Source organism: Muscardinus avellanarius, assembly GCF_963383645.1.
Source record: "Muscardinus avellanarius genome assembly, chromosome: 2".
In the NCBI taxonomy this organism is placed as follows: domain Eukaryota; kingdom Metazoa; phylum Chordata; class Mammalia; order Rodentia; family Gliridae; genus Muscardinus; species Muscardinus avellanarius.
Genome location: NC_137787.1, coordinates 9798653 through 9824545, shown reverse-complemented (window position 1 = coordinate 9824545; position 25893 = coordinate 9798653). Strand labels below are relative to the sequence as shown.

Below are 25893 nucleotides of genomic sequence, written 5' to 3'. Positions count from 1 at the left end.
CCCCATTACTGAGGAAAAAAAAAATTCAAGAAAAGGAGAAACAAAACCAGGATCTGTGGCAAGATGCCCAATTTCAGGGAAGGGAGAAAAAATGTCAGTTAAAATTGGTACATTTTTCCATAGCAGAAAGGAAGGAGGCTATCAAAAACAACTATGGTTATGTCAAAAAAAAAAAAAATCAGAAGCCAGCCTTAAAAAGATCTCGTCATTCAATGATGACACAACTTGAGAATCAATAAAAATCACTGAAATGTCTAAAACACGTCTCAACCCACTGTTTATCATAAGTAATACACACATCGCCCAACCCAAGAAGCCTAGTATACTTGTGGACATAAAAAACACTATTTTGAAAATTGGCAAATAAAGAGGAAAAATAATTTTTCTTATATCAACTATTCTTAGTAACCAAAAAGAAGATAAAGATAAACTTTTTTTTTTTTTTTTTTTTTTGCAGGTCTGGGGATGGAACCCAGGGGCATTTGACCTCCGAGCTACACCCCCTGCCCTATTTTTTATTCTTTATTTTGAAACCGAGTCTCACTGAGTTGCAGAGGGCCTCACTAAGTAGCTGAGGCTGTCCCCGAACCGCGATCCTCCAGGTCTCAGCCTCCCGAATGCTGGGATTACAAGCGTGCGCCACCACGCCCGGCCCAGGAAAAGATAGTTTTGTTTTGCATTACTGGACCCAGGGACATTTTACCTTCAAGCTACACCCCCAGCCCTAATTTTTATTTAAAATGATGTTTAAAATTGGCATCACTGAAAGTAGGGTGAATGGCGGAAGCTTTAAATGAAGGAGTCGTTGATACACACAGATAACTATTGATGGCTTATGGGAGTTATTAAACTCTACACACTCAACTTTTGCCTTTTTGATCTTTAATAGTAAAGATCATGTCATTCTTTCTCTAAGCCCTGGGGTGGCTCCCGGCCACCCACACTTGCTGCTGCCTGTGAGGGCCCTCCTGACCTAGGAGATGCCCACACCTACACAGCCTCCTCACCTCCCACTGTCCTTTCCCCCTGCCCCTGACCCTCTGCTTGCTGTCTGTTTTTCAATCACGCCAAAGCCCCTCTGAGCTCTGCTGCTGCACTGTTCTTTCCTGCAGACCTGTGCACAGCTAGTTTCCTCGCTTCACACAAAGCTCCTCCAACCAACCTACATCCTTATGCTGCTGTTTTTCTTCACTGTACTGACACCATATAAAATCTTACAAAAATTGTTGTCTGTTGACCTGGTCACCTCTGGCAAGGGAGCTCCTGTGGGAAAATACTCTGCTTATCTTGTTTATGATTCAGTACAATACCAGCACTTAGTAAAGGGTACTAAATAAGTAGCCACAGTCTCTTGAGAACTTTCTTCATGAGAACTTTGTAACAGGGTATATTATCTGAAATCTGAGTGCAAGAACAGCAAAGGAAAACAGAAACATAGTAGTTGCTCCTTAAATATGCTTGCTGAATAGTAAGGCAAGATATTGGAAAAATCTTCAAATATAAATATACATATGTGAGCACAGGCATACATATTGCATTGTTTGAAGAAATAAAGAACTCGAAATATTTGATAATAAATTATATAGCACACATTAGTAAGAACGAACAAGTTTTGAGAACACTTTAGAATTTTGAAATCAAGACTTAAGTCTACAAAAAACCTACTGACTAAATGTAAATATTATAACATTAAAACAAAATATTTGTAAATTTTAAGGAAGCTACAGATTAAACCCTACAACATAAAGAACTGGATTTGTAACTGTATAAAAATTATTCTTAGTTATAAATTGAGACTTCGTCACTGTTGTGTCTATCATATATGGTTAGACCTATGGGATAAAATAGTCTGATAATGAATCAAGTGACTAACAACTGCTGAGAAATCTTTAGAGTTTATATTAAGATTATTTTACGGATTAACTTTTATCATACCATTAAAAAACTTGACTGAAATCTAAACGATCATAATCATCAACATACTTTATTTACATTTCACTCTTGCTATAAAAGTCTAGTTTTTAATTATTCTAATTTAGTAATCAAAACTAAAATGCAGAAGTCTAATGGATGTTATATTTGAGGCAAAAACATGCACAACCTTCTTTATAAGAACGAATGAAAGTTTATGTAATTCCCTACTTATTATATAGGTAATCAGTTAAAAGAGCACTCAACTAATTATTAGACTGTAGGGATAACAAATTTAAAAGTATTCACTTACTAGCTCCACTTCCAATTGTTCTATGGAAAAGTTGTGACATCCGAGGACCAAGTGGACCAAACAGGTGAGGAGGAAGACCCCTGGCCTCTAACAGAGCTAAAGAAAAGAAGGGCATAGGAGCAGTTATTCACAGCAAATGATCTTAGCTAAAAATGTTAAGCAACTGATTCATCTCACGTATCTGAATTAGCCAGTTACTTTTCATTCTGAATTTTAAGAGAAGGTACTTATAACCTTTCAAGACCACACATACATTTTAATGTAATTATAACATTGAAATATATATGTGCCAATTCCGAGTATCTGAAAGTTTTGTGGAGAATTTAAAAAACCCAAAGGCAACAAAAACTATGTAAATAGTACAAGAAAAACCTAAGGTAAGTATCAATTTTGAAGAGTTCTGTATTAACGTTAAGGTGTGGTGCCATACACTACCTGCAACCCCAGTACTGGGGCAGGAGGATCACAGGTTTGAGGCCAAACTCCACAACTGAGCAAGACCTTGTTTAAAAAAAAAAAAAAAAATAGGGCTCGGGTATAGCTCAGTGGGTTCAATCTCCACTGCCTTCCTTAAAAATAGTGCCCCTGCCCCACTTTGCCTCTTATTCCCCAATTGGAAATGGTTGTGGAACTCTCCAAAAACATTTTAAGACTCAGTTAACTATATCAGTCACTTCCAAAAGTAAGAAAAACTATGTGCGCATGAGAGTTCTAGTCAAAAAGAACTGCCATATGCCTCAGGATCCTCAACAAAATCTGACACTGACTTATAAATAATGTTCCTGATAAGCTTCATTTGGGGATATGTTATAAATCAGTCCTCTGAGGTAGAAACACACAGCCATCCACTTTTGGAACATATATATAAGGTTGCTTTTTGCAAAAGCACTTATAACATAAAAAAATAGTCTGCAGTTTATATACACAGTAAATAATTCACTTTTAAGTGATCAAAAAGACTTAGAAAAAAAAGCACATAAAACAAAAACTAGAGGCATTGAAAATCTGTATCTGGTACTTAATATTATGTATTCAAAATGTTATTAGTTACTAGAGAACAATAAGCTACTCCTTTCTCAAAGTGTTTGTAACATTACTAAAACTAGCTAAAAATGTAACACAATGAAGAAAAACTTGAAAACCTAAAAAATAAGGCTTTGTCTAGTTTAAACAGTTAAATGAAGACGCAGCTCATCTTCTACTCCAAATCACGATCTGATCATGCAGCAAGTATAGGCACTACTAGATGATATGTAGATGAATGTATCTGAAGTAATTTCAATAAAGAACTGGTAGCCCATGGTAATAGCTTCTCATAGGCTCAATGACCGTCTTTACCTTGTAATCGTCCCATCTCGGAATCATCTGACTCGCTCTCCCCAGAGGTGGTCATGCCAACAGCCCCTGCAACAGAACTAGAGGCTTGGGGGAGGAGAAGGCAAAGTTAGCAGAGGAGCTTTAAACTCATTGTGTCTGGTTTATCTCAAAGAAATACCAAAATTAACACACTACAATAAATGAAGGCAATTAAACTTGTCTTTCTATTGCACACTCAGCTGTTCTAGACTTCATTCTGTCCTATTTATGAACCAAAGGCCAGACTGACTACTTTAAGTATCAAATAAGTATAAAACACAACCTGTGCATTCATCCATGGCTTTTCAAAGACTCATCTTTGAAAATGTTCTTGATTAAGTCTTCTCCTAGATTCCTCTACCAGCTAAAACCACAGTGATATTTCATAAATAGCCAACAATCATTTACCTGTTCTAATTTCAAAGCGCAAAACAATATATACTAAATAGGACAAAATATTTATATATTCTTATCACGAGGACAAAATATTTTAGATACACCTTACAAATTAAAAGATGACTGCAAAGCATTTCTACGAAGCATGAAAGAGGTCAACTAAAATGTCAAAACTGGTGTGGAATGAAGAGTTGAGATTAAAAAGTATACTATACACTATCCTCCACAAAAACAAACCAACCAACCATCAAATGAACAGACTACAAAAATCAAGTGCTAAACAGGTAAATCTTCCGACTCTGACCAGAGGTGAAACCATTTTCCTGCAAAATGAGTAGTTACCTGTACCTGTTTATTGAATTCTAACATTTTAAAAAAGATGATCCATCTCCAAAAAACCTTAAGTGCTATTTATTAGACAGATAATTAAAGAATGTAAGCCAGGGATGCTAAAGAGGCACATGAATGACATGTGAGACTTAAAAGGCTTTTCTGAAGAAAGACTTGCCATGCCATGCGTGGTGGCACACAATTGTAATCCCCACGATTGGGAGGCTGAGACAGGAGGATTGCGCAGGTTCGAAGCCAGCCTCAGCTACTTAGTGAGGCTCTCAGCAAATTAGTGGGACCCTGTTTCCAAATAAAATATAAAATAGGTCTGAGAGTGTAGCCCAGGGGTAGAATGCCCCTGGATTCTATTTCTAGTACCACAGAGAGAGAGAAGGGGGAGGGAGGGGGAGGGGAGGAGGAGAGAGAGAGATGCCAACACCAGCCACCAACTCTGTATTTTGTCAAACTTTCTTCACACACCATTACTTTCATTTCAATGAGATTTTCAAAAATTCTTAGAAAAACTTGCTTATTAGAATCAACGTTAGCAAACTGTGACCCAAAGGCCAAGTCTAGTCTAGCACATGGCTTTTTACATAGTTTATTAGAGTACAAATACATTGTTGTGTGTGTGTGGTGGTACAGCATGCTTGTAATCTCAGTACTTAAGAGGCTGAGACAAAAGGACTGCAGGTTCAAAGCCGGCCTCAGTACCGTGGCAAGGCTCTAAGAAACCTAGTGAGACCCTGTTTCCAAATAAAATAATAAAACTGGGCTGTAAGCGTAGCTTGGAAGTAGAACACCTCTAGATTCAATCCCCTATACCAAAAAAAATAATAATAATAATAATAATAATAATAATAATAATAATAATAATAAATAAAAAGAAAAAAGAAAAAAAGAAAAGAAAAGAAAAGCCTACAACCACTCTCGATGGTTCACAAACCATAAAGACCATTAAGAAAGCCTAAAACAGTTACTTTGGCCTTTTACAAAGAATGTTAACATCTCCATGGTTTAGAGGCACAGATTAGCCAGAAATGTTACAGGTATCAAGCTTTAACTAAATCCATACATCTGGTGAAGAAAAAGAGTAAGCAATAACGGCACTATGCTGATTATAAAAAGCACTTATTAGATGCTTTGGAGTGGAGTAGAGTAACTGGGGAATTAAACCCAGGGGTGTTCTACCTCTGAGCTATACCCCCAGATATTTTAAGTTGTTGCAGTTGGCCTCAAACTTGTGATCCTTCTGTCTGAACCTCCAAACTACTAGGATTAAAAGCATGCACCAATACGCCTACATTATTAAATGCTTTCTATATGCAAAAATTGTTTAAAAGTTTCCTCACAAAGGGGGCTGACACATCATAGACATGAAGAAACTTAAGGCTTATAGTTTTGAGTGTATTTGCCTAAGTCAGATCAGAGATTTGACTTATGGATCAGAGATTTGAACCTTGAAAGTCTAACTTCAGGTTGTTTTCTTTTGAACCATGGTATATAGAATGTTTAAGTATACTCTTTTGCAATAATTTGTAATTAAAATATAGTAAGCCAGATATGGTGGTGCATGGCTGTAATCCCAACGTGGGAGGCTGAGACAAGAGGATCGGCTTCGCAGCTAGCCTCAGCTACTTAAGTGAGGCCCTCTTTCAAAAATGAAGGATAAAGCCAGGCATGGTGGCTCACACTAGTAATCCCGACGCTGATATAGGAGGGTCACACGGGTTCGAAGCCAGCCTCAGCTACTTAGTGAGGCTTCAGCAACCTAGTGAGACCCTGTTTCCAAATAAAATATAAAATAAATCTGGGAATGTAGCCTGGAGGTAAAAAGCCTCTGGGTTCCACCCCCAGGAAGGAAGGAAGGAAGGAAGGAAGGAAGGAAGGAAGGAAGGAAGGAAGGAAGGAAGGATGGATATAAAAAAATTGGGCTGGGGTGTGTGGCTCAGAGGTAGAATGCCCCTGGATTCCATTCCTAGCCCAAACTCCCTGTCAACAAATACCGGATGCCAATTATAGTTGAGTTTATTGTAAGTGGCTCTTACAGACATGTGGAAAGTAAATACAAAGTTTTAACAAATCAAAAAGTTGGTTTGGGGGGGGGGGCAGGCAGGCAGACAAGTATGGTGGCACACGCTTGTAATCCTAGTACTTGGGTGGCTAAAACAGAAGGACTACAGGTTCAAGGCCAGCCTCAGCTACTCACTGAGGCCCTCTGTAACTTAATGAGATCCTGTTTCAAAATAAAGAATAAGAAACAGCTCAGGGATAAAATGCCCCTGGGTTCCATCCTCAGTACACAAAAGAAAGAAGAAAAAAAAAAAAAAGACAAAAATGCCACCAAAACCTCACTAAGGTAGTGCTTGTTTTTGTTGTCTGTGTGTGGGGAGAGAATTAATGGGGACTGAAGGCAAGTGCATTTTACCTCTGAGCTACACTCATGACTTTTTTGTTTCATAATTATTATTGATATTATTTGGTGGCACTGGGAATTGAACCCAAGAAGATACTACCTCTGAGCTATACCCCCACCCCTATTTTTGTTTTGAAACAGGGTCTCAGCAAGTTGCTAAGGCTGACCTCAAACCTATGATCCTCCTATCTCAGCCTCCCAAGTACTGAAATTATAGGCCTGAACCACCATGCCAGGCAATGCTGGGTTTTTTTAAGGTTTAACCTATTTTTATTTTGTTTTTACTGGCATGTTTACTTGGTCTGGCTTTTAAATGTCCTATACATCTATAACCTTTCATCATATCTACTACATGTTACTTTTTAAGCATACTACTCTAATAACTTTCATAATGCATGTCTCAAATTACACAAAGACATTAACCAAGATGTAAAAATTTTAAAAGCACATAATTAAAAGAGCTGCTAAAGCTGTGCGTGGTGGTGCAGACCTGTAATCCTGGTACTTGGGAGGATGAGACAGGAGGACTGCAGGTTTGAGCAGCCTTGGCAAGTAGTGAGACTCTCAAAAACCTAGCAAGACTCCGTGGCAAAATAAAGATCAAATAAAGCTGGGGTGTAGGTCGGAGGTACAATGTCTCTGGGTTCACTCCCCCATACCACACATGCAAAAAAGAGCTGCTAGGGTTCTATTGTAGTGGAGTCCAAACCTTGAAGACGTAAAATCACTACTAAAAGGCGCCAGAATTGTCCTGCTTTTCAAAAGAGATGGAGTGCCAATTTTGACAGATATCAGTAATTAAAGGCAAATAAAATATTCCTTTTGGCAGTCTTTTGATATCAAGTGGGAAACATATGTCCGTTATTGTTCCTTTTATGAATGCTTAACAAAATCAGATGACTCAAACCAGCCTAATCCTTGACTAATTTAATTAAGAGTAAAGAGATAATTGTTGCGTAAAGTCCAAAGACAAGAAAATGTAATCAACAAGGATCAACTAGAAACTTTTTTAGTCAAGGATTCAAACCTCCTTGAGCACAGCACATGAACCAAATTCATCCCTAGAGTTAAATAAAAAATATTACTATCAGCAGAGACACTCCAAACCAGATTTTCGGCAGTGTCAATCTTTCTTTTTATCTTAAGTCAGTTATTTCTCCTTTCTAGTCTTAGCATTTCTTCATAGCACTACATAAAACAATTGACAACAAACACTCAAAAACAATGTAGAAAATGTTTGTCAGAACACAAATGTTCTATTTTATGCAGCATCGTATCTTTCACATTTTTATACTTTAACCACTACAACTCGTACATAAAAAAGCAAAGATATAGTATTAGAAAGATATAATATTAGATATAATATTAGAAAGATATAATATTAGAAAGCAAAGATATAATATTAGAAAGCTACAATTAGAAAGATATAATATTAGAAAGATATAATATTAGATATAATATTAGAAAGATATAATATTAGAAAGATACAAAGATATAATATTAGAAAGATATAATATTAGAAATTAGAATTTACCAGATGGATAAGTATTAAGAGGCAACAGAAACTTGAATGTCACAAAATCTTTTGATTAAGGCCAGAAGATTGGCCATTAGGAATGTAATTTTTTCTTTACCACAGACTCAATCATCAGGTAATTTGTAGTAGTGCTAACCAAAAGTAATTAGAGAGAGAAAAGTATATAAAATTAGTTTCCTTTTTGTGATCTCATTTCTTAAAAAATTATGAGGATTCTCAATGCAAAAGTAAGCTACAAAAAAATGCCTAATTTTCCTTGCCTGGGATTTTTTTTTTGTTGTGGTACTGGGGTTCCTGGAAGCCCTTCTACCTCCGGGCTATACTCTCAGACCTATTTTTTAAATATTTTTATTTGGAAACAGGGTCTCTTAAGCCAGTGCGGCTGGCTTCGAGCCTACGCGATCCTCCCATCTCTGCCTCCCAAGCGTGGGGATTACAAGCGTGTGCCACCACGCCCGGCTGCCCGAGATTCTCAATACCAACTATGGAAGTCCCGTCCGACAATGAGATACTCATCAAAAGGGAGTCTAAGTCACCATCGCAGACCTGTACTCTATACTAATTTAGAGGTTTATGCACAGAGAAACTAAAGTACAGTACACTGAAGAACTTAATGTAAAGCTGATACAAGACCTACAACCCATAAAGGATCCATTCTAAAAAGTGTCATGAGCCAGTTCTCTTCTAGTATCAGTGGGCACATCACATGAATCTTTATCATCAGTGACAATAAACTTGAGCAATACCTTTTCCATGCTGTGATTTCAAATAAAAATGACAAGCAAACACACTAACATATTTAGGAAGACAGTTGGATTGTCCTGATTACCTAGAAGCTATTACCTTTTGGGTAATTCCAACAAAAGTTTACATACTACCCCCTCATTCTGGCCTTCAATTACATCCAGATTAATTAAATTCTTATAACTCCAGGGAAACAACAGCTCAACTGCTATAAATATGCAACTGACTTCAAAGGCCTTGATTTCAAAATCACACAGCCTAGCTGTAACCCTGAGCAAGCTTAACCAGTATGTGCCTCAGTTTTTCTTTCTTTATAAAACAGCAACAACAGCACTTACATCTCAGCAGGTTATTGGGAATATTAGGTGAAAATATATGTAAGGTGTTCAGTACTGATTCTGCAATAGAATGTATGCTCTATAAATAGCGCCTATTCTAATTACGGTAATGAGTCTAGCACCACATTCAGCAGCTCCATTTCTGTCATCCATTTGGGAGCTGCCCCTACTTCCACATTCAGATGTGAATAAATACTAGAAGACTGGGAAGTGTACAACCCTGAGAATGACACACGAACAGCTTCAGTAAGTGCACATGAAATGGCCTGTATTTTTTCCAAACATTCATCAATTAACTTCAGAAATACTTCTAGGATAAAGGTATGGAGAGAAAAACATCCTCCCTTTAAAAAAAGAGATTCTATAAGTATGCTGATTTGTCACAAAAACTGGAGAGGAGTAGTTTAAAGAGAGCTAAGCCAGACAGGGTGAAAGGACAACAGTAGTAAGTTAACCAGAACCTTCCCAACACCCTGTGATCAACCACAGGATTAAAGAAAACCAGCACATACTCTAATACTAAAGCACAGTACAAGAAATAGCTTTGTTCAAAAGTAAGTGAGCATAAATCTAAACCTATGGACACCAGCCTGATTTAAAGGGCTCATACAGCTGGGCGTGGTGGCGCACGCTTGTAATCCCCACGCTTGGGAGGCAGAGACAGGAGGGTCGCGCAGGTTCGAAGCTAGCCGCGTGCGCTGGCTTAGGAGACCCTGTTTCCAAATAAAAAATGTAAAAATAGGTCTGGGAGCGTAGCCCGGAGATAGAAGGGCTTCCAGGAACCCCAGTACCACCAAAAAAAATAAAGGGCTCATACACACGCCCATAATAATGAACTTTAATATTTTTGTATCTGTTAAGAAATGCCAACAAACTACATTTTAAAACACACTAGCCACAATTAATATATCTTAAAGAATTAGCCTGGCTTTGATAACAGTAATACATACATATTTAAAGCTAAAGGGAGGTAGAAAAATCACCTTATTTGCTGTTCTAAAATAAAGAAAATTGTTAAAAAGAAGTGCACAAAAACATACCCAAGTGCAAATGCAATGTTTTTATTTTTTTAGGTCCAATATAATTCTAAATTATAATTTGCTTATTTATGAAGTAATTCATGTCATATCTTTACATTTATTATAAATGTATATATGAAAAAAGTTTACACCTTCCTAAAAGCCCCTCAAATGCAATTAAGACAAATCTGAATTGGAGAATTTTAAAAATGACATATCTGCTAACCAAAATACCAAATCTATAAGGTAAAACAAAACAGAACAAAAAATTCATTTGATGGTAACGTCTAGCATACTTCTGTCCTCTCCTTCTTATCTCCTCCTATAATTCAGGATATAGAAGGAGGAATTTATGTCTAAATGTATCTAGAAGATACAGAAATGCACTGTAAAGCTGAGAAGTGTCAATCTACCTGCAGCTCCTTGGGGAGCTTCATCCGTCCGGGCAGCTGAAGAATTTACTGTCTCCTGGTTGCTTTCAGGGTCTGCCATTTTCTCCTGTCGACGAGCCTCAGCTGCTCCTCTTTTGCCCAGGCCAGAGCCTCGCCGACTGCAACAGAAAAATGTCATCATAGGCAGCACTGAAGCGGGAGCAATGTATAGACAACACAAAGCTCAAATTCACAGAGCACAAAGCCAGTTTCTTCTTCTTAAATAAAAATTGTTGTAGAAAATCCTATGCGTAACAACTAAGACTTTGTATATTTAAAATTCTCCCAAGTTATATAGTGTATTCACAATACATGCTTTTGTGTTACTAGAAGCTGTTGTCATCCTTACAGTTAGAAATGATTTTTAAACACTTTGGAAAAGTGACTCCTGAAGAGAAAAATTCAATTCACTTAAAATAAAGCCCCACTTCCAGGCTGAAAAGTGATCTATATACACAGGCTTGCAGACTGACAATGAGGGAAAGAGAAGGACAGAAAAACATTCCCATTCTGTGTTCCAGATTATCAAAATCTTAAAAAAATAAACCTATCTTAAAAATGGACAATAACTTCATCCTATAAAATAGAGAAACAAGGATTTAATATTTATACATAAATACAGATGGAAGATATTTAGGATAGGATCACGGTGTAAGATATAGAAAATAGAATGCTGATTTTTCATGAAGCTTGTTTTATTAAATGTCGACTTTTTTTTTTTTTTTTTTTTGGTGGTACTGGGGATGGAACTCCCAAACCTATTTTTATATTTTTACTTGGAAACAGGGTCTCTTAAACCAGCGAGGCTGGCTTTGAACCTGCGCTATTCTGTCTCCACCTCCCAAGCCCTGGGATTACAAGCGTGCGCCACCACGCCCGGCGTGACCTTTCTATTTTAATAATCAGTGAGCAAAGCAGGCAGAAACAAAAGATGCCCTCCATTATTAAAACCAGATACAGTAGCTTCCCAAATTACCTTAAAAAATACAGAACCGAGTACTAAAACATTTTAGGACTTAAAAAAAAATCTAGTGAAATTACATGCTATCTCATTAAAAAAAAAAAAAAAGCAGGCATAAGGTATAATTGTCGTGTAAATGAAAGCCCTGAATTACTGGTGCCTACTGTAAGAGTTCATTTTCTGAATTAATGAAAAACCTTCCTAACACAAGAGTTGGTTAACTAATGTTTCCCTCACAGGTGAACCAGTCAATGCAATCCAACTCACCAAGCTAAATTAGGAGCATTCTAATTTGTTTAACATCAGATTGCACCAATGCCCTGGACTGAACACGGATGCTGCCCTCAAAGACTGTGAAGTCTAAAGACAAAGACACAATGTGAGTAGGCAAGCAAGGCACTACATTTAACTGGAAGCTCAAATCACACAGAGAAAGTTTGTAATAAAGGTATTTCAGGGAGATGGGCTAGATGGCTTGTGCATAGTACATACACTGGAAGTAATTTCACATGCATATATTAAATGATCATGTGTAGAATGGAAGAAGCGTGAAGAAAAATGCCAAGAATTTTAACACTAGATTACCTGACTTCACATACAGTTAAAATTCACTTCAACCACAATAAATTCAGTTTCTATCTCACTGCTAAGACCTTTCTGCTTCGCTGAGTTAGAGTAAGACAAGCCAAGCTAAAATCACTGCTTCCTCACTGGCTTTGATACATTTAGTAAAGAAAAGAAACTACATATAAAAAGTGGCCTTAAATCTGGCTCTTGAGCTGGGTGAGTTGTCACAAGCTTGTAATCCCAGCATCTGGGAGGCAGAGACCAGAGGATCGTGGTTCACAAACATTCTCAACTACTTAGTGAGGCCCTTCATAACTCAGTGAGACCCTGTTTCAAAATAAAGAATAAAAGATAGGGCTGGGGGTATAGTTCAGAGGTAGAATGCCCCTGGGTTCCATCCCCAGTACTGCCAATCAATCATTCAATAAATAAATAAATAAATACTGTGATTAGCCAGGTACTGTGGCACACACTTGTAATCCTACTACCTGGGAAACTAAGACAGGAGGATCACAGGTCCAAGACCAGCCTCAGCAAGTTAACTGAAACCTGTTTCAAAAAATAAAAAAATAAAAAAAGGCCAGGGGTATAGCCCGGAGGTAGAATGCCCCAGGTTCAATCCCTAGTATCCCCTTTCAAAATACTGTGACAGTAAACAGATTTAAGTAAGTATGAGGAAGGAGGACTGGGTGTGGTAGCACACAACAGGAGGATCAGAGGTTCAAGATCAGCCTTGACAACTAAGCAAGTCCCTCAGCAACTTAATGAGACCCTGTTTCAAAAAGAACAAAAAGGACAGAGGCATAGCTCAGAAGTACAATGCCTCTGGGATCAATCATCAGTATCAAAAAGAAAAAAACATTGGGGAGGGAGGAGAGAATTCACAAAAATAGTAATCCTTAGTGATGCTAGAAAAAAGTCTTTGCTATGTATGAACCAGGCGTGGTGGCACACGCTTGTAATCCCAGCGGAAAATCATGGTTCACGAACAGCCTCAGCTGCTACTAAGTGAGACGCTATTTCAAAATAACAAATAAAGCCAGGCGTGGTGGCACACCCTTGTAATCCCCGCACTTGGGGAGGTGGAGACAGGAGGACCGCACAGGTTCAAAGCCAGCCTCACTGGCTTAAGAAACCCTGTTTCCAAATATAAATATAAAATAGGCCTGGGAATGGAGCCCGGAAAAGGGCTCCATCCCCAGTACCACCCAAAAAATAAAATAAAATAAATAAAAAATTTAAAAATAACCAATAAAGCCGGGTATGATGGCGGATACTTGTAATCCCGGCTTGGGAGGCTGAGCCAGGAGGATCACACAGGTTCAAAGCCAGCCTCAGCTACTTTGTGAGGCTCTCAGCAATTAGTGAGACCCTGTTTCCAAATAAAGTATAAAATAGGTCTGGGAGTATAGCCCAGATGTAGAAAAGCCCCTGGCTTCCCACCCCCAGTACCACAAGAAAGAAAAGAAAAGAAAAGTGGGAGGAAAGGAGGGAAAAAAGAAGGAAGGGAGAGAGAGAAAAAGGGGTGTGGTTGTCGCTCAGAGGTAGAATGCCCCTGGATTCCATCCCCAGTACAGCAAAAAAAGAAGAAAATCTTTGCTCAATATCTCAGTAAAAATTATTTTATGTTACTATTTTTTCAAGGACAGAACTAAGGATTTTGATGAAAGTTGAGAGATCTAAGTAATGCAATGTAAATAAAAACAAACTAAAATTTTAAAACAATAACAAATTAATTACCTGGTACTAGCACAGGAGCCCGTGGTCTTTTGGCGTGTGCTCCGCCTCAAACTGGGGAGCTCAGCAGGTGGGGACTCACTGCGCTTCTTAGTAGATTTCCTTAAACCTATACATGGAAAACACCAAATTAAAATTTTATAAAAAGAAGTTATCATAAATTAAATTTACAAAATCCTACAGGTCAGCATGCTGTATTTTTAAAAGTTCACAGTAGCGCCTTGGATGATTTAAAAGACTACAGATTTGAAGGTCAGGTTAGCTAATGATGCAGCCTGATGGCGCAAGTGCTTTCGTACTGCAGGGCCAGAGCTCAGTGTGCAGGAGCATCCCTGTAGTCCCAGCTACTCAAGTAACTGAGGGTGGAAGATCACTTGAGCCTGAGAGTTTGAGACTAACCTGGGCAACATGGTCAGACTTAATCATTATAAAAAATGGTTGTAAAATCATAATTGCCTCCCTTTTCTCATCCATACAATAAAGAGAGTGGTAGTGCTTCCTTTAAAAAAAAAAAAAAAGCCATGCGTGGTGGTGTGCGCTTGTAATCCCTGCTTGGGAGGCAGAGACAGGCTTAAGAGACCCTGTTTCCAAATTTAAAAAGTATAAAATAGGTCTGGAAGTGTAGCCCGGAGGTAGAAGGGCTTCCAGGAACCCCAGTACTACAAAAAAAAAAAAAAGAAAGAAAGAAAAAGAACAGAATTCATAGTATCTTTCTATGGCCTCTCTGACAAAGACTAAGTTACACTTTTCCTAACCTACTCATCATCAAAAGCTGATGGGACTTGGCACTTCAGTTTAGTGTTAGTCCACTCACTTTGGCCCATACCTGACTCAAGCTAACCCATACAATGCAAGACAGTCCACCTCTCCTAAACCATCTTTTCCCCAAAGTTCCTGTCTCTTCAATACTAGTATTGTCCACTAATACAATATGGTAATATACTATATATTTCAATGTTTACTAAATTTCATTAAATTTCCTGTTCCTACATTGTCCCATTAAAGCTAGTTTACTTGTTTTGTTAATAATGTTATTGAAAAAGAAAAAAAATGTTTTCTTTCTTTTTTGGGAAGAATACTTGGGATTAAACTCAGAGGCATTCTATCTCTAAGTTATGCCCCCAGCCCTAATTTATTTTTGTTTTGACACAGGGTCTTATTAGGTTGATGAATCTTACTACTTGCTGAAGCTGTCCTCCAACCTATAATCCTTGAGTCTCAACCTTCCAAGTACTAGGATTATAGGTATGTCACCACACCATCCCAGCTAAATGTTTTCTTTATACCATCCCATGAATAAGGAACATATACTTCAACTGAAGGTTACAGAATATTCAATTTAAAGAACACTGCATTATTAGGAGAAAAGTCAATGGAAACACACTTTAGATATTTTAAAAGCATGAACAATCTAACCCCAAAGCCAGTAGAAGACAGGGAATTATTAAAATCAATGAAGCAGAGAATTAAAAAGAAAATACAGAAAATCAACAAAACCAAAAGCTGGTTTCTCAAAAAAAAAAAAAATTAACAAGATAAACCACTAGCCAACCTAACTAAAAAAATAAAGAGATTTTCAATTCAAATTATGAAGATAAGATGAAAAAGGAGACATTACTACTTACAGTGTAGAAATCCAGAGGATTATCAGAAACTACTTTGAAAAACTATGCTACAACAAAATGGAAAATCTGGAGGAAACTGACAACTTTCTAGATAAATACAACCTTCCTAAATGGAGTCAATAAGATATAAAACACTTAAACCAACCAATTAGCAATCAAAGAGATTGAAGCAGCAATAAAAAGCTTACCATCAAAGAAAAGCCCAGGATCAGATGGTTTTCCAAGTGAATTCTATAAAACCTTTATAGAAGAGCTAACCCCAATACTCCTCAAACTATTTTTTGAAATAGAAAAAAAAGAATTCTCCCAAATACATTCTATGAAGCCAACATCATACTAATACCAAAACTGAATAAAAACAGTTCAAGGAAGGAAAACTACAGCCCTCTATCTCTGATGAACTTGGATACAAAACTATTAAACAAGGCTGGGCGTGGTGGCACACACTTGTAATCCCTGCACTTGGGAGGCAGAGACAGGAGGATCAAGCAGGTTCGAAGCCAGCAGCACTGGCTTAAGAGACCCTGTTTCCAAATAAAAAAATATAAAAATAGGTCTGGGAGTGTAGCCCGGAGGTAGAAGGGCTTCCAGGAACCCCAGTACCACCAAAAAAAAAAAAAAAAACAAAACAAAAAACACCTAGCAACATGCATTCAAAACCACATAAAGAAAATCATACACCATGACCAGATAGGGTTCATCCCAGGGATGCAACGCTGGTTCAACACACAAAAATCGATCCATATAATTCATCATATAAACAGAATTAAAGACAAAAATCACATGATCATTTCAATAGATGCTGAAAAAGCATTTGATATAATCCAACATCCATTTATGATAAAAAGCACTGCAGAGAATTGGAATAGAAGGAACATATCTCAACATCATAAAGGCAATCTACAATAAGCCTACAGCCAACATTAAATGGGGGAAAAATTCAAGAATTCCCCCTAAAAATAGGAACAAGACAACGATGTCCATTATCACTACTTCTCTTCAATATAGTATTAGAGACTCTAGCCACAGCAATAAGGCAAGAAAAGGAAATCAAAGGAGTACAAATAGGAAAAGAAGAATTCAAACTTTCACTATTTGCAGATGACATGATACTGTATTAGGAAAACCCAAAAAACTCAACCAAAAGGCTTATAGAACTGACCAACAAATTCAGCAAAGTGTCTGGATACAAAATCAATCTCAAAAAAATCAGAAGCTTTTCTGTACACCAACCATATTTCCACTGAAAATGAAATTTAGAAAACACTTCCACTCAGGATCTCCCACAAAAAAGTGTAATACTTAGGAATAAACTTAACTAAGGAGGTAAAAGACCTCTACAAAGAAAATTATAAAACATTGAAAAAAGAAATCAAAGAAAATCTTAAAAGATGAAAAAATCTTCCATGTTCATGGATACGCAGAATAAATATCATTAAAATGGCCATACTTCCAAAAGTGATCTACAGATTTAATGCAATGCCCATTAAATTACTAAGAGTATTCTTCATAGACATAGAAAAATCAGTCCTTAAATTCATTTGGAACAACAAAAAAACAAGAATAGCCAAAGTATTTCTCAGCAACAGAAACCATGCAGGAGGAATCACAACACCTGACTTTATACTACAAAGCCACTGTAATAAAGCACAGCTTGGTACTGGTACAAGAACAGATACATAGACCAATGGAGCAGAATAGAAGACCCAGAAACAAATCCACACACTTACAGCCAATTGATATTTGACAAAGGGGCCAAAAACATACACTGGAAAAAAGATAGCCTGTTCAACAAATGGTGTTGGCAAAACTGGTTAGCCATATGCAGAAAACAGGAAATTAGTCCTACTTTCTCACCCTGCACAAGAATCAATTCAAGATGGATCAAAGACTTGGAAATTAGACAATTTGATTGGACAATCAAATATTTATAACTGCTGTCATAATCATACCATAATGTAAAATGACTGTTATGCTAATATCCATAACTCCATCTTATTAAACCAAGAAAGACAACCCCAAATTCTGTTTTCTGGAATTCTGTTTCCTGGTAAAAGAGTAGCTATGTATAATGCTCTGTAGTGGAAAAGGGATAGCACTATTTACCACCCAGTCTCAACCCAAGATGAGACACAAAACTAGGCTTTATATATTATCTCTGCTCCCAGTAACTGGAACAGGGGAACACCTTGTATAATTGGTAGTTTTTTAGCATTTTAAAACAAACTGAGTCAAAATGATTTAATAAATAATTCTCCCCAAAACTTCTACCTAAGAGCTACATCCCCAATCCAATTTCTTCTTTATTTTGAAACAGGGTTTCACATCACTAAGTAGCTGAGGCTGGCTGCAACCTGTGACCCTCCTAGCTCAACCTCCCAAACTCCAGGCATGGTGGTTTACATTCTTTGAAACGGAAAGTCCAAGCTGACGAAGTCTGGTAGTTCACTTTCTAGAAAATGAAGACAGCTTAATCTTCCTTTGCCCATTCAGCATCTGATGATACATTATCGTCACAATTTTGGACTATTTGAGTTTTCCAAAAGCACTTTCAGATATAAAATTAGTATTCCTACCACTCAGACACAAAAGTGTTAACTGTATAACACAGGAAAACTATATGATCCCTGAGCTTGTTTGAAGCCTAAAAGAGATAGTTACATATTCAGCACACCCAAGTCTGGCAAAGTGCTAAAATTTTGCCATATGGTTCAAAAGAAAACTTCAGAATTTCTCATACACAAATACAGTTATTTTATAGAAATGCATTTCTTGCACTTTCTGGTCAAATGAGTATTTCAACAGAAGCATAGGGTAAATGTAAATCTATAGCCTACTGAAAACCAATTAAAAAGTCACACACACACACACACACACACACACACACACACACCTTTCCAGGCTCTGTAATGCAGCAAAATTATATTTATTACTTACTTATTGGTATTTATTTATCTATTGGTACTACAGATTGAACCTTAGGGGCATTCTACCTCCAAGCTACATCCTAGTCACATTTTTTTTCCTTTTCAAACAAGGTCTTGCTAAATTGCTGGCGCTGGTCTTGAATTTATAATCCTCCTGTAGAGTCTCCTAAGTGCTAGGATTATAAGCATATTTGTGCCACCATGCTTGGCACATTTATCATTTATTTTTATGATGCTACTCTAAAAAGTATTATCACTAAACCAAATTCTCATTTCCTAGTCAATGCAGAACCATTTTATGCATGAACTCAGCAATATGGATTAAAAATCAGAGGTATGTAAAGAGCCCTAAGTGGAAGCACATACATATAATCCCAGGACCTGGGAGACTAAGACAGAAGAATCCCAGGGTGGAAAACAACTTCAGCTGCCCCTGGGTTCAACCCCTAGTATGGGGGGGGGGGGGGACCGACTGTGGGATTTTATCGACTGAAAAAACAAGTTTAAAAAAATAATAAAAGAGCTAGGACAGTGGCTTACACCTATAATCCCAGTACTTGGTAGGCTGAGACATGAGGATCACAAGTTAAAGGCCTGGCAGAACAATTTATTGAGCCCTGTCTCAAAATAAATTTAAAGGGGGAGGGAGGTAGAGTGCCTTTGGGTTCAGTATGTAGTACCACAAAAATAATGACACTGAGAGGAAGTTTCCCATACACACAAAAAAAATGCCAACCAGATGAGGAAACAGTCAGATAAACCTCCTGTACTAAGGGTTTACAAACTAGAGTTTTGGTCTTACTCTACCCTTGAGTGTAAGGAGACAATCGGGAATAAACAGAATCTAAGGAAGGCCTAGTCCAAAACATGAAACCAACTTTCCCTCAAAATACCATGTGAGCAAATTAATTTCCTCCAAAAAGAAAAATATCCATAAACCAAACACAGTGTTCTATACACAACAGAGGAAATAAAGCTGGGCATGGTGATGCACACCTATAATTCTAGTACTTGGGATGCAGAGACAGGACAATAGTACGTTTAAGCCCTGCCTTGGCAGCTTCACAAGGGTCTCAACACCTCAACTAAGACCCTATTTCCAAAAAAATGAGTAAAAAAAATAGGGCCTGGAGTATAGCTCAGAATTGTAAAAAGTACCTGGATTCAATCCCCAGCACCACAAAAATAAACAAATAAATAACTAAATAAATAACAACAAAAAAGTCTCAGCAACTGAGACCCTGTTTCAAATGAATAAATAAAACAGGGTTGTGGGTGGAGTTTAGAGGTAGTATACCCCTGGATTCAATCTCAAGCACTGATGGACGGACAGGAGGTAGGGAGGGGCGAAGAGAAGGGAAGGAAAGGAAAGGGCAGAGAACAAAATAATCTCTTGAAAATAAAGCAGACAGGCACGGCAGTGTGCGCTTGTGACCCGTACCTGGGAGGCTGCCTCATTTACTCAGTGAGACCCAGTTTCAAAATAAAGAGCAAAAATAGGGCTGGTGTAGCTTGAAGGTAGAATGCCTCTGGGTTCATCCCCAGTACCACAATAAAGAAAACAGAGCAACATGGGGTGGGGACAAGAGAAATCAATAGAAAGGCTGATGGAAGATGAAACTGAAGCAGCTTACTAGAAAAAGAACAAAAACTGGAAGCAAGAGCAAAGACACCAAAGAAGACAATCTCACCCAAATAACAGGAACCTGAGAGAGAGCAAAACAGTCAGGAGAACCACCATCCCAGCTTCCCTGAAACTATTCTGGTTTTAGAGCTGAAATTCCTGAATCAGGGAATGCCCCAGACAAGGGAAACCAGGACAGCTTGTTACCTTTACAAGGAATCAAAACAAACTCATAGCAATAGACAATATTTTGACATTTCTATCTAAGTAACAGAGGTAAAGACCTGCAAGCTTCTGTAAAAACAAATTACACATATAACAGGTCAGAAACAGAAATGATTCCAGTATTGAAAACTATCAAGTTTTACATTTCTTCCAAATTTTAAAGGAAGATAATTCCCAACCTGGAACTCGACATCTAACCAATCTGCCAAGTAAATATTTTCAGTCTCTCAAAATCTGAAAAAATAAAAAGCTTTTCAAAATCTAAGTAGTTCTTAGAAAGCAAGAGAAATATGTATTCCATCAAAACAAAAAAACCAAGAAAGACGACATGGAATACGGAAAAAAGAAACTAGGAAAACTGAAGAAAACCCCAAGGCTACAAAAAAGTACTACTGCAACCAGGCAGAAAGAGCAGCCATCCCGAAGTCAGAGATGCATGGAGACAGGCTGAGAAAAGATTTAGGCAACTGGTTATCAGCACGTAGTGAGGAAGTGATGGGTCACAGAAAAAAGTAAAGAAAACCACACAAAAATCATTAAATTCAGGAAAAACAAAAATGTTCTAAGGAAACATTCTTACATGGCTTAGTGTAGACATTTATGTATCCATGAACTATAAAACACTACCTACAGATTGGCGGTGACTGGGAAAACAGAAAACGTGTAGAGCATGTGTTTGGTGAGTTGGGGCTGGTGTGAGGCTAGAATGTGAAATTCTCATTTTCCATAAGAATAGAGATTAAACCAGGAAAAAAAAAAAAACCAACAGACACTGTAAAACACATAACTGAAACTAAATAATATGAAACCCAAATAACCAGCCATAGAAAGGACACTTTGACAAGATGACACCTAGGTTTTCCTTGGAGGATTTTCTTCAAAGTACTGAACCCAGGGCCTTGTACACAGTAGGCCTGAGTTGCATCCCCAGCTCTCAAGTTTGAAACAGGTTCTCACTAAGTGGCTGAGGCTGGCTTCAGACATGTGCAGTTCTCCTGTTTAACCTCCCTAGTAGCCAGGATAGCAGCCATGCAGACCACAACTGCTGTTAATAGTAAGTTATAGCCGGGCATGGTGGCGCACACTTGTAATCCCCGCGCTTGGGAGGCGGAGTCAGGTGAATCTCACAGGTTTGAAGGCAGCCTCACTAGTTTAAGAGACCCTGTTTCCAAATAAAAATATAAAAATAGGTCTGGGAGTGTAGCCCAGAGGTAAAAGGTTTTTTCCAGGAACCTAGTACCAGCAAAAAACAAAAACCAAAAAAAAAAAAAACCAAACAAACAAATAGTAAGTCATATAATTCTTTGACTAAACTGCTCTTAAGTATTAATATGAAAAGAAACGTAAGACACACACACACACACACACACACACACACACACACACACACACACAGCCCTTAGCCAGTGAAATCAAAATCAATGTATTTTTCTTCTTTTTGCTGGGTTTTTCCTTTCTTTTATAGTAACATATTTTAGAACCAGAAGTGTCAAAACTACTTCAGAATACAGAGGCAAAAACACAAAAGTCATTTTAACTAACATATATAAGTTCAAGAAAATGTAATTTGGCTAAGTTAGTTCTTATTTTGACTTGACATATACAAACACATAATGTGGTCATTTAACTCAAACAATGTAAAACTTAGCACAGCCTTTTAATAAAGAAGGCAATATTTCTTTCATTATTCTGTTTTTAAAAGTTGTCAACCTTTAAAACTTACTGAATTTTTAAAGCCTCAATGATATTCTTTGTTGGTAATTTTCCAAGGTAGTTTTATATTGGAACTATTAAACCTATAAGTCGCTATTTTATTATCAGCTTCCTCTTAATATAAAAAAAAAAGTTTTCACTAAACACAATGCTCACAGATAACCCAACTTTTTCAACTGAAGAAACTAAGTGTCTAGCTTCCAAAGTATTCTCTCCTGCTCAACTCATTTAGGGGTAGGGGGGAATACTAGAGAACCAGGGGCATTTTACTTCCAACACCCTGGGCCCTATTTTTTTATTCTTTATTTTGAAACAGGGTCTCACCAAGTTGTGAAGGCCTCACTAAGTAGCTGAGGCTGGCCACGAACCCACAATCCTCCTGTCTCAGCCTCCCAAGTACTAGGATTACAGCGTGGGCACCACGCCTGGCTTTCAAATCATCTCTTATTTGCTCTCTCTCTATGCTGGGGATGAAAGCACTCTCTCAGGCTGATGGAAAGAGTCCTGATCCAAGCTGAATTAGCTTCCGTACTTCATTATTTGCCTAGCTATAATCACCATCTTACAATTATATGCTATCATCCACTACTCTGCTCAAACATTTTGAAATCATTACAATTTTTTTTTATCTAGGCTTTTTTTTTTTTTTGGTGGTGGTGGTACTGGGGTTCCTGGAAATCCTTCTACCTCCGGGCTACACTCCCAGACCTATTTTTATACTTTTTTATTTGGAAACAGGGTCTCCTAAGCCAGCACGGCTGCCTTCGAGCCTGCGTGATCCTCCTCCCGTCTCCACCTCCCAAGCACGGGAATTACAAGTGTGCGCCACCACGCCCTGGCCTCCCAGACCTATTTTATATTTTATTTGGAAACAGGGTCTCCCTAAGTTGCTGAGAGCCTCACTAGGTAGCTGAGGCTGGCTTCAAACCTGCGTGATACCCCTGTCTCAGCCTCTCAAGCACGGGGATTACAAGCATGCACCACCATGCCCGGCTGAAGTTACTTTAAAAAGGAGACAGATTACCAAAATACATTTTGGATTACCAACATGCATCACCACACCCGGCTTATATTACAAATTCTTTTTTAAAACCATCCTTATTACATAGCCCTAATGCTTTTATATTTATGCTACATAAGCTTACATAATTAAGTTACTTGCATTAAACAGCACATAGTTAAAATAACTTTCTAATATATATCAAAAATGCTCACATAATGCTATCTTCCCTGTCTGGGGTATTCTTGAGACCCATACCAAGTGATACAGAGTGACCTCTGCCCCAGAGCTATTTTGATCAGTTGCAAGCTGGCAAACAGCATGCTTCAGGAAGCCCGTCACTAAGGTAGCTGTTTCACTAGCTCTCCTGCCAGCCCTAGTTCCTCACCAGGAACACGTTGATCAGCCTATCACCCATTACTGAAATAGCATACCAGGAAAGGTCTTGCTGCTGAAATGTCCTGACTAAATGCATTGTGTCACTTCCCAAAGTGTATTCCATGACCCACTACTATCCCCAAGGTAATACTAGCTGGTCAAATAATGGATTAAGCACAAGTTATTATAAGACCTCCTACAGCTTACAATATGCTAAAGCATTTCCTGAATCGCTGTGAGTAATATCAAACCACGAAGAATAATTTTTTGCATGTACAGTGACACACCTGTAATCTCAGTAGATGGGAGGCTGACAGGTTCAAGACCAGCCTTGTTTCAAAATAAAAAATACAAAATAGGGCTTGGGTATAGCTGAGAGGTAAAGTACCCCCAAGTTCAATCCCCAGAACCAAAAAGAAGAAAGTTTTTCACAAATCATCTGTTTTGTACTGCAAAAATAAAGTACTGTAAGATTCACTGAATCTTAGAAGTTGAAAGAAAACATCATTCAGGAAAAATAATTAACTCAGAGTCATTTTAAGTTTTTTTTAAAATCTCATGACATAATAGCCCATTCCATTTTTAACATATAGGTTTTTCCCCACCAAGACTTATACTAATAAGAAACCTGCCTAACAAGTTGTGCTCGTTAAAACGAATTCTGTCCTTTATTAAGGTTAAAAACAAAAAGGACACACAACCTGGACACACAACCTTGGTGCATACAAAAGCACTTCAAATCCATAACTACAATTATAAATACTGTTATGTTCCTGAAGTAAATGACTTTTATTATACAAAGTCATTCTCACCACCAAGAGTAGAGGTTTATGTTTATAATCCCAGTACTTGGGAGGCTGAGATGGGAGATCGCAGGTTCAAGACCAGCCTCAGCTACTTAGGCCCTCTGCAATTTATTTCAAAATAAAGAATAAAAAAATAAGGCTGAAGACGGGCATGGTGGTGCACCCTTGTAATATGAGTACTTGGGAGGCTGAGACAGAAGGATTACACAGGCTCAAAGCCAGCCTCAGCTACTTAGTAAGGCTCTTAGCAACTTACATGAGACCCTGTTTCCAAATAAAATAAAAAAATAGGTCTGGGAATGTAGCCCGGAGGTTGAGGGGCCCTGGGTTCCAGCCACAGTAATACACACACACACACACACACACACACACACACACACACACACACACACGGCTGGGGGTGTAGCCTGGACACAGACACAGACATACACACACACACACACACACACACACACACACACACACACACACACACACACACACACACACACATATATATATATATGGCTGTGGGTATAGCTTGGAGGTAGATTGCCCGAGTTCCATCCCCAGTACCTCAGATGGAAAAAAAAAGTTATTCTCATATTTGTTCTTTTATTTTTGTTTCATGAGAACAGATATTACTACTTTGCATTGTAACTATACTTGGAATAATCTGCTCAACCTCAAAACTAGGAGATAATAGAACTATAAATCTGGGTCTTCCAACTATAAAACTGCTACCTAAAAGTGATCAATGGCCAGGATTCACCCAGCCTTCATTTTCAAAATACTGCTGTTTTCTGCCTTAAGATATTATATTCAACTTAAGTTTTGCACCCTAAATCTTAGATGTCTGTGATCAATTTTCTTCAAACAGCTTTTACACCCATTTTACAATAAAAAGTTAAAACTTTCCCATAAGTCACCACTTGGTAAAATGGAAGAAGTAGGATTCAAATCAAAGTTTTATTTCTATATTAAGGGCTCTTTACCCAAAATACCAGTATTTCAAACCCAGAGATCACCATAAAATACCTCATTATTATGCCTCTTATGTAAAATTACCTGCCAATTCTACTATGGCTTCTTATATAAAGACTCCTTCCTGAAGTGGCACATTTAATCATCCCCAAGGCACCCCTCCCCATCTGACTTCAAGAACCCTTCCCAGATTTAGCTCATCTGATCTGCTTACTCCCGGTGCATTCTATTTTCGAGAACAATTTCTACATGGCCTGAGTCTAGCTCTTGGTTCTTATCACTTCTTAGTTCTAAAACCTTGGACAGGTAACTTAACCAAGGACTCTGTTTCTCAAATGATAAGCTGGGACTAATGATACCTGCCACACAGAAATGATGAAGGGCAAGTAGGAAGAATCCATGAAAAGTTTTTAATACAATTATCAAGTGCTAAGAGGATTTTGAAGTGTTCTTCATTTAGTTTAAAAAAAGGTAAATATATGGTGAATGTTATATGAATCCCTGGGTCCACAGAGTCTCGTTCCTCAAAAGTAATCAACAGTGGCTGGGTGTGGCCACGATGCTTGTGTTCCCAGC

The 25893-nt window shown here is 37.9% G+C and overlaps 1 protein-coding gene across 12 annotated transcripts in view; it reads right to left on the bottom strand.

The window, feature by feature from the left end:
- Positions 1-25893, bottom strand: part of TRIP12 (thyroid hormone receptor interactor 12) — a gene marked incomplete at its 3' end in the record, with an annotated part of 120519 nt that overhangs the window by 67627 nt on the left and 26999 nt on the right. For 10 of the 12 annotated variants that reach the window (XM_080689593.1, XM_080689598.1, XM_080689600.1 and 7 more), the window contains 4 exons: positions 14060-14165; positions 10774-10910; positions 3563-3646; positions 2225-2320 (listed from right to left, as the gene is read on the bottom strand). In XM_080689593.1, coding sequence (XP_080545719.1) covers positions 2225-2320; positions 3563-3646; positions 10774-10910; positions 14060-14165 — 423 coding nt within the window. The remainder of the gene's footprint in view (positions 1-2224; positions 2321-3562; positions 3647-10773; positions 10911-14059; positions 14166-25893) is intronic. The other 2 variants (XM_080689595.1, XM_080689596.1) reach the window with 2 other exon arrangements.